The 8863-nt window shown below is 46.7% G+C and overlaps 1 protein-coding gene across 2 annotated transcripts in view; it reads right to left on the reverse strand.

The window, feature by feature from the left end:
• EXOC3L4 (exocyst complex component 3 like 4) overlaps positions 1 to 7391 on the reverse strand; it is a 39895-nt gene extending 32504 nt beyond the window's left edge. For both annotated transcript variants that reach the window (XM_081017237.1, XM_081017236.1), the window contains exons 1-2: positions 7128 to 7391; positions 72 to 968 (exon numbers count right to left, since the gene is read on the reverse strand). In XM_081017237.1, coding sequence (XP_080873363.1) covers positions 72 to 927 — 856 coding nt within the window. In that variant the 5' untranslated portion in view covers positions 928 to 968; positions 7128 to 7391. The remainder of the gene's footprint in view (positions 1 to 71; positions 969 to 7127) is intronic.
• Positions 7392 to 8863: the final 1472 nt, after the last annotated feature.

Below are 8863 nucleotides of genomic sequence, written 5' to 3' on the forward strand. Positions count from 1 at the left end.
CCCTAAGGTCCCAAGGCAGGTTACAGCATTAAAAACAACATTCAAAACAATTGACAACAACAAATTGTCACCTTCTCCTTCTGTGTAGTTCACTGAAGGTTCCATTTTCTCCTCCTTCTCCTTCTCCCTTATTTCTGTTTTAGTTTCATCCAGTTTAGGTTCAACCGATTTCTCTTTGAGAGATTTTGATCTACCTTTCCTCAAGCTCATTCTTATTATCTTATTGATGTTTTGGGGCTCCTTTTCTTTGGGAAGGCGCTTGCCATCTTCACTCCCCTCCGTATGTTTTGCCAGAGATCTTGGCTCTGATGGCAGTTCCATTTCCCCGTCCGCCTCCCTTATTTCTGCCTTATCTTCACCCACATTGACTTCAGTAGATTTCTCTTCGGCAGATTTCGGTGCCTCTTCACCGTCCGTGCGTTTTGCAGGAGACTTTGGTTCTGCCGTTGGCTCCATTTCCCCATCAGTCTCTCTGGTTTCTGTTCTATGCCCATCCGTGTTAGTGTCACTTAATTTCTCTTTGAGGCTTTGCGACTTTCTTTTCCTGGTGCTCAGTGTTTCTCTGATACCCCTGATGAAGCTTTTTGGCTCGGTTTCTCCTTGTTTATGCAAGGACGGACAGTTTTCGGGAGGACAGTGTGCACCTTCACTCTCTGCACTTTTCCCTGGAGACTCCGGCTGTGATGGCACCTCCAATTTCCCATTCCTCCCGCTTATTTCTGTTTTATCTCCATCCATTTTAGCTTCAGCCAGTTTCTCTTTGGCCAATTTTGATGCGTTTCCCCTGAAGCTCAGCACTCCTCTGATACCCCTGATGAAGTTTTTGGGCTCGTTTTCTCCTTGCTGACTCAAGGGCGGAGAATCTTTGGGAAGACAACTGCCGATTTCACTCTCTGTGCATTTTTCTGGAGACGCTGGCAACTCCATTTCCCCACTCGTCTCCCTTGCTTCTCTCTCTCTTTTTTTTACTGTGGGAGGCCGGGGGGGGGGGCAGGGCAGGGAAACAAAGCAGGAAAGTTAATCAGTATGTTACAGAAGTGGAAGGCAGGAAACAACTATTGCTGATATGTGCAGTAAACACCCACTATCAGTAAGGCCAGCTTTACATATGGGTGTGATGGCCTGGGACTTGGGCTTGGACTCGGAACCAGAGGAGACTCAGTCTGCACCAGATCCTTTGCCTCAGGCATCATCTGAACCAAGTATGCGGTCTGATCTTGAAGAGTCCCAGTCTGCACAGGTTCCCCTGCAACAATAAGCACCAGCTGGGCCGAGTCAGGGGCCTGAGCCTGCCCTGGCTCCAGATGCAGGGATTACCTCGTTGCCTCCAGCTGGGCCATCACTTACAGCTGCTCCACTACCGGTTTGGTCAGGGGAGGTTGAGGCGGCTCCTGGGTTTACTCACCCACCGACGCCTCCCGAGCTTCAGAGACTCAGGTCTGAGAGAAGGAGAGACCTGAGTACTCGCAGGAGGAGTGCTCGCCTTTGGGCGAGACAGGGAGGTGAGTCGCCAGGGGATCAAGACCAGCCGCTACCCCAACAAAGATAAAAGGCTGTCGGACCCTGCCCTAGGTCGCTGTATGCTAGATCCTGCCTGAGATCCTGTATCTGTCCTTGCCTGGTTTCCTGCCTCGTGTCCTGCCTTGGCCCTGTCGGACTGACTCCCAGTGGAACCTTCGGATTCTGGACTGGTTCTTGACCGTGTTCCACGGGTTACCCCCGGGCCCAGCACAATGTAATACAGTGGTACCTCGAGATGTGAACAGGATCTGTTCCAGAGCCCCGTTTGCATTCCGAATGGAACGTAAGATGCAATGGTGCATCTGCACGGGTTGTGTTTTGCCGCTTCTGTGCATGCGCGTGACGTCATTTTGAGCGTCTGTGCATGCGTGAGCGGCGAAACCCGGAAGTAACGTGCTCCGTTACTTCCTGGTTGCCGCGGAGCACAACCCGAAAGCGGTCAACCTGAAGCACACTCAACCCAAGGTCTGACTGTAGTATCATTGCCTGGCCATAAAAATTGTAAAAACCAGTTTGGAGGGTGGTGTCTAGCTGACTGCTAGAGTGAAAAACAGCTCCAGATTAGATGCAAAGAGGCCTCTGCAAGCACAGAGAAAAAGTTTGGGTTGGGCGATTGTTTCCAAGGACTGAGGCTGGATGAGAGACGGTGGGGCAATGAGGGGCAGAAGATGGCTGGGGAGAAGCTGAAACATCTCACATGACACATTCCCCCCCCCCCCATAAAGCATATACAGTGGTACCTCGGGTTACATACGCTTCAGGTTACATACGCTTCAGGTTACAGACTCCGCTAACCCAGAAATAGTGCTTCAGGTTAAGAACTTTGCTTCAGGATGAGAACAGAAATCGTGCTCTGGTGGCGCGGCGGCAGCAGGAGGCCCCATTAGCTAAAGTGATGCTTCAGGTTAAGAACAGTTTCAGGTTAAGTACGGACCTCCGGAAAGAATTAAGTACTTAATCCGAGGTACCACTGTACAGTCATACTGCCAGCCAATTGCAGAGGCCGCTGTTGCACACCCACCTTGTCCCTTTCATTCCAGAAGCGATTTAAGCACCCATACGCAGGATTGAATTAACCATTAAGTGAAATAAACACATGCATCAAGAAAAAGGGGGGGCACCACAGAAACATTCCATTGCCGGATTTTTAACACTAATGGTCACAAATTGCTCAGCCGAGCGTTCATTTTCTCCGCTGAAGTACATTAAAAATCCCAACAGAACAACTATGCAACAAGGCATGCCTTATCTCTGCTAACTTTAGAAGCAGACGTGTTATGTAATATTAGTTTTGAGGACCTGATCAAAGGCTTTGCAATTAGAAAAAGTAGGGGGAATTTCCACCCTAAAATATAAATACAAAAATAAGCATTATTTCCCATCTTACTGTAGGTTTCGTTTCATTTCGGGGTGTGTGTGTGTTTTTTTTTACAGTTTATATATTGAATATATATTTATATATTGAATTAGATAAATATGGGGACTAGGGTTGCCATATTTCAAAAAGTGAAAGTCCGGACACAAACTTTTTTTGGCAAAGTTGTTGAGCTTCTCTTTTCTTTTTAGGAAAATCACCAAAAAATCTGTACTTCCAGTATGGGCTGCCATGCAGCTGGGTTTTTGATGGACGAATCCAGGCTATGTCTGGGAAACTCTGAATGTATAGCAGCCCTAATGGGGGCACCCAAATCTTTTAAGAGCTTAGGGCCCCTAAAGGTCTTATTCTGGCCCTGCCCAAACACCACCCATAAGCCACATTGTCTGGTCCCAGGCTAAGACCATGACATTCTCAAAGCCCTGGACAAAGCCTGCATGTATAAATCCCAGCCTGTCTGTCTGAGATCATTCATAAAACACATTGATAGTTTCCTCCCGTTGCTGTTGGACATTTTGCAGCAACTAGGGACTTTGGGCTTTCTCAAGTTCTCATTTTTCTAATCTTAAATTACGGCTCTCCACATTTCTTTGGCAATTTGCACTTTTTTGAAATATTGCTGTGAAAATTCAGCAGCATTTTTTGTGTGAATTTACCCTAAGAAACCTAATTTTTGTATGTGATTTTGCCCAATGCACACATTTTTGCAAACCAGTTTCCCCCTAATATAGTGCAGTTTTCTATGATTTTCACAAATACTTGCATATTTCTGCATGTTTTACCCTAATACATGCATTTTTTTGACACATTACTTGGCTGGAGAACAGCATTTCCAAATTTGGAGAAGTGCAAATTTTGAAGCCTGGCTGCTTGCACATCATTTTGAAAAATGCGAATTGGGCAGGTTTGCATTTAAAGAGCCAACTTAATTGAATTTCCAACCCCCATCCCTAACAACAATGAATCAACCCAACTGTCTCCTTGCAGGTCTGGTTATAACGGCTATAATGATGAGCTCCCACACTTTGAATTTTGCTACTCTGCCACTGGCCAGATGTGTTCATTGCTACATCCAGGCATGTCCCTGACCTACTAAAAAGATGACATTCAATCTCCACACTATAATAGGGCTCCCTTCCTCTCTGTCAATCCGTTGAGTGAAGCTGAAGATGGAAAACCTCCAAGGATCTCAGGCAGGTCAAGGCAAGTCCAGGGATTGATTTTTCACTGCGCCGCTTATTGGCCTGATCTCTGGAGTCGATTCAGTACTTGTTTCTGACCTGTAAGGCGAACCCTCGTTTGCACACTCTGCCTCGGTTAAAAGGGGCCCTCGATAGCTTAGGTTTTCTGAAATCAGAAATACGTCAATTGCCATGGTTACTGCTCTGTGGTTTTGAAACGTGCAATCCGTTTTTGTAATGCCGTGTTCGGTAGGCCGGCCAAGTGTAAAGGGGGAAATGAAGCTCCTGTGCTTTTAATAATGTGTTGCGGAAGGAATTTCAGGAGGTGGAGCGGGGAAGAAAAAGTACAGCTAATGATTTATTTATTTTTAACGAAAGGACAGCATCTAGCTGTCCTACCGACACCCTACTTTTCCTACTTCTATGGCATCATAGGATGGCAGCTCCCCAGCCCCCTCCCACACTAGACCCGTCCTTTCAGTGAGTGGTGTGACAGGCAGAAATACCACAGGGTGAGCTTTCCACCCATCGCTGCCACTTGTGGCTGCCTGGGAGGGCTTTGCCACCAAATTTTGCTGGTCAAATAGCTGCTAAAGCCCAGGAACCACAGCAGGGGAAGGAAACAGCAATCCAAGTTACAAAATAGAGAGAAAGACACTAGGAGAAAATTACAGCTCTTTCTTTCAGTTGAAAGAAAGGGATTTGAGTAACTATGGGGGTGGAAGAAACAGCAGAGTGGACCAAGATGGTTTCTGTTATGCATTCAGTGCTCTGTGTTTGTCTTGAGACTGGACTAAGGATTCTGAGCCCCTGTGTTCTGATTAGATACATGATATCCAATCAGAGAACATTTCAGGATTTGGGCCTCTACCATTGGCCCTTAAACTCTTGAGTCACGATTCGCAGCTTGGAAGTTTAGACGTTGGGAGTGGGAGTGGTCCAGGCCTTCAGAAATGTATATAAGCAGTTGCTTTGCCCCTGTTGTCCAGTTCTGTTAGTTCAATAAAGGTTCTTGACGTTAGCAATGTGTCTTGCCTTGTGGGAACCCACCTCCACTTCAGTTTCTATTCCCAATTTAATAGGAGTGGTGTTTGGGGAAGGTAGGAGAGCCCATCACACACAGAAAAAGACACACACACCCTAGCTGTCAAGCATTATATGCTTTGTGTGGGGAAAGCTTGCATTTTTGGAATTTCCAGGTAAGGCCTGGAAGCCTGGAGAGCTGCTGCCAGTCAGTGTCCACAGTCTTGAGCTAGATGGACCAATGCTCTGGCTCAGTATAAGCAGCTTCCTATGTTGCTATCCCTCCTCCCCATGTTCTAATCTAGACCACGTGTGATTATCCATCAGGTGCTTTTATTCTCTCCAGGCAGAATGAGGACCATTGTGCACCAAGTGAGCCCATGTTCTAAATATGTACGGCATAAACACAAATCCCTGTGCTTTTATTTTATTTTACCTTCCATTTAAAGCCCTGGCTAGCGTGAACTCTGGTTTTCCACGCCCATGGGATACACAACCATAGCAAAGCCCAGCATGGAGAGTTTGTGTGCGGAAGTGGGAGGCTGGAAGGATTAGAGGACGCCATAATACAACAGCTGACTCCCAGACCTTTACTCAGTGTAAAGGCAGGACATTTTTCCAGCCGGAACTCAGCGGAACTCAGTTCTGGTACCTTTCACGTGGGTGCCATTGTTGCCATTCTAATAGAACAAAGGAGGTGTTCATGGTGAGTTCCGGCACCTCTTTTTCTGTAAAAATAGCACAGTGTAAAGGGATAGAGAGCATTGCATTTGCGCTAACTCCATGTGGCTATTATAAACCATAAAAATGGGATCTATATAGTAGGTTTGCATACAAACCCCTTTGGTTGCAGTCACAGACTTCTGCTGCAGTACTTTTAAACCACCCCCTCCCCCAAAGAATCCCGGGAACTGTGGTTTATCCCACAAAGAACTACAATTCCCAGCATACTTAACAAACCACACTTCCCACAAATGCACTCGGGTTCAAAGTGGTACAGAGAATATAAACAGTCCCAAAACAACAGCCATATCAAAAATGACAACATTGCTGAAACGGCCCAAGAAATCTTGCTGTCTGAAGAGAGGCTGGAAGAGCTCAAGAGGAACAGATCAGGTGTAGCTGTTGCTGCCCACCACCATCTGCCACCCGAGGCAGTTGTATCACGGTGCCTAACAGCAGGGCTGGCACAGATTACTACATAACACTTACTACATAGCACTATTAACAATTCATTTAAAACAGACCAAATATTTACCGTAGATTCCTGTGTAGTAGGTGACTGGGCGTATTACTAAAGGGACCCCTGACCATTAGGTCCAGTCGTGGCCGACTCTGGGTTTGTGGCGCTCATCTCGCTTTATTGGCCGAGGGAGCCGGCGTACAGCTTCCGGGTCATGTGGCCAGCATGACTAAGCCACTTCTGGCGAACCAGAGCAGCGCACGGAAACACCATTTACCTTCCTGCAGGAGTGATACCTATTTATCTACTTGCACTTTGACGTGCTTTCGAACTGCTAGGTTGGCAGGAGCAGGGACCGAGCAACGGGAGCTCACCCCGTCACGGGGATTCGAACCGCCGACCTTCTGATTGGCAAGTCCTAGGCTCTGTGGTTTAACCCACAGCCCCACCTGCGTCCCTTTAATGGGCATATTAGACGACCCCCCAAATTGGCAGCTGCCCATCGTCTCTGCTGCTGCTTCGGAGCCGCTGCAGCAGCAGCGAGGGGTGGGCTCCGCTCCGCGCCGCCAATACCCGGCGTATAAGACAACCCCCGACTTTTTAACCTCTGTTCCAGGGTTAAAAAGTCGTCTTATACGCCGGAATCTATGGTAAGTGTCTTTCATGTTGATGGTTGCTTGTCCTCTACTGATAAAACGTAAATTATGCCTTCTCCCCCATTTAATCTTGTAAATATCTAGGGGGAGCAGGGAAGTGGTTCATATCCACCTAGAACACACAGACTATGACGGGGAACCCAAAAGGGACCTCCAGTCCTCCAGATGCAGATCTCTTCATGACTCACCTGGTTTTCTTAAATCTGCAATTTCTCGCACTCCCCTCAGACAAACGCTTGTCAAGGCACCTTCTCCGCAGAGGCAGGGCGTGATCTCATCTTCTTTTGGCTTTGCAAAACTTGACTGAACCCTGTACAGAGAGCATAACAGAGATAGAAGAGGGGGGTATTTTAGGCTAAAACCAAAATCCGTTCGCTACCAAAGCTGGGTTTTGTGTTTGTGTGTGTGTGTGCTGCAAAAGGAAGTAAAAAAAGAAAAATACTCCGGTTACCCTTTATTTTACTTTCTGTTTGCAAGATGGAATAGGCAAGCTGAGAACAGTTCCAAAGGTCAGTTTGGGGGAATTCCACCTCTGCTTGATTAATGATTTACACAGCAGAGTTCGCAGAAAGGCTTGGCACCCATACAGCAAATATGTATATTTAAGATCCACACTGAAATGTTAACCAAACATGGCAGATTATGCTCGCTTGGCTTATTTCCTTCTGGGTTCCCCCTCCTTTTTCTATCCTCACAACAGCCCTGTGAGGTAGGTTAGGCTGACAGGCAGCACCCAGGGAGCTTCCTGGGCCAGTGGGGATCCAGGGCCTAGTCTGACACTCTAACCGCTAGGCCACACTGCCTCTCACACATAACTTCATGACTTGGCTTTCAATAATAATAATAATAATAATAATAATAATAATAATATATTTATACCCTGCCCATCTGGCTGGGTTTCCCCAGCCACTCTAGGCGGCTTCCAACAAAGTACAGTGGTACCTCAGGATAAGTACTTAATTCATTCCGGAGGTCCGTTCTTAACCTGAAACTGTTCTTAACCTGAAGCACCACTTTAGCTAATGGGGCCTCCTGCTGCCACCGTGCGATTTCTGTTCTCATCCTGAAGCAAAGTTCTTAACCCGAGGTACTATTTCTGGGTCAGCGAAGTATGTAACCTGAAGCGTATGTAACCTGAGGTACCACTGTATTAAAATACAGTAGTCTGTTAAACATTAAAAGCTTCTCTAAAGAGAGCTGCCTTCAGATGTCTTCTAAAAGTCTGGTAGTTGTTTTTGTCTTTGACATCTGATGGGAGGATGTTCCACAGGGTGGGCGCCACTACTGAGAAGGCCCTCTGCCTGGTTCACTGTAACTTGGCTTCTCGCAGTGAGGGAACCACCAGAAGGCGCTGGACCTCAGTGTCTGGGCTGAACGATGGGGGTGGAGACGCTCCTTCAGGTATACTGGACTGAGGCCGTTTAGGGCTTTAAAGGTCAGCATCAACACTTTGAACTGTGCTCGGAAACGTACTGGGAGCCAATAAAGGCTGTTCTCTCCACCGTTGAAGGAGAGTAGCACATGAGGGCATATCTGTGCTGCAGATTTAAACTAATTGTCCTCTGATAATCCTAGGAAAAGTTATTTACTGAAGTGGCTGAGAAATTCTTATCAGAGAGGGTGGAGCAACTAATTGAAATTTCACCTTTGTACACACGTACACACGTACACACACACACAAACACACACTTCTCTCTACCTTCCACAGAGACAAGAGGGAGCCAGTATCAGAGTTTGAGAACACATTTTAGCAAGGCAAAAGCTACTCTTGACTGCTGAGGTAGGTGCCAATCCTTGCTTCCAATCTATCAGGCACTACTAGTGTATTGCTGAATGCCACATCACAAAAAAATAAAAATAAAAATCAAGCATCAGGTGCTTTAAACTTGGTGGTAAATATACGTTATTATATTAGTTTTGTCAT

This window comes from Podarcis pityusensis (assembly GCF_964106645.2).
Source record: "Podarcis pityusensis genome assembly, chromosome: 1".
Lineage (NCBI taxonomy): Eukaryota > Metazoa > Chordata > Lepidosauria > Squamata > Lacertidae > Podarcis > Podarcis pityusensis.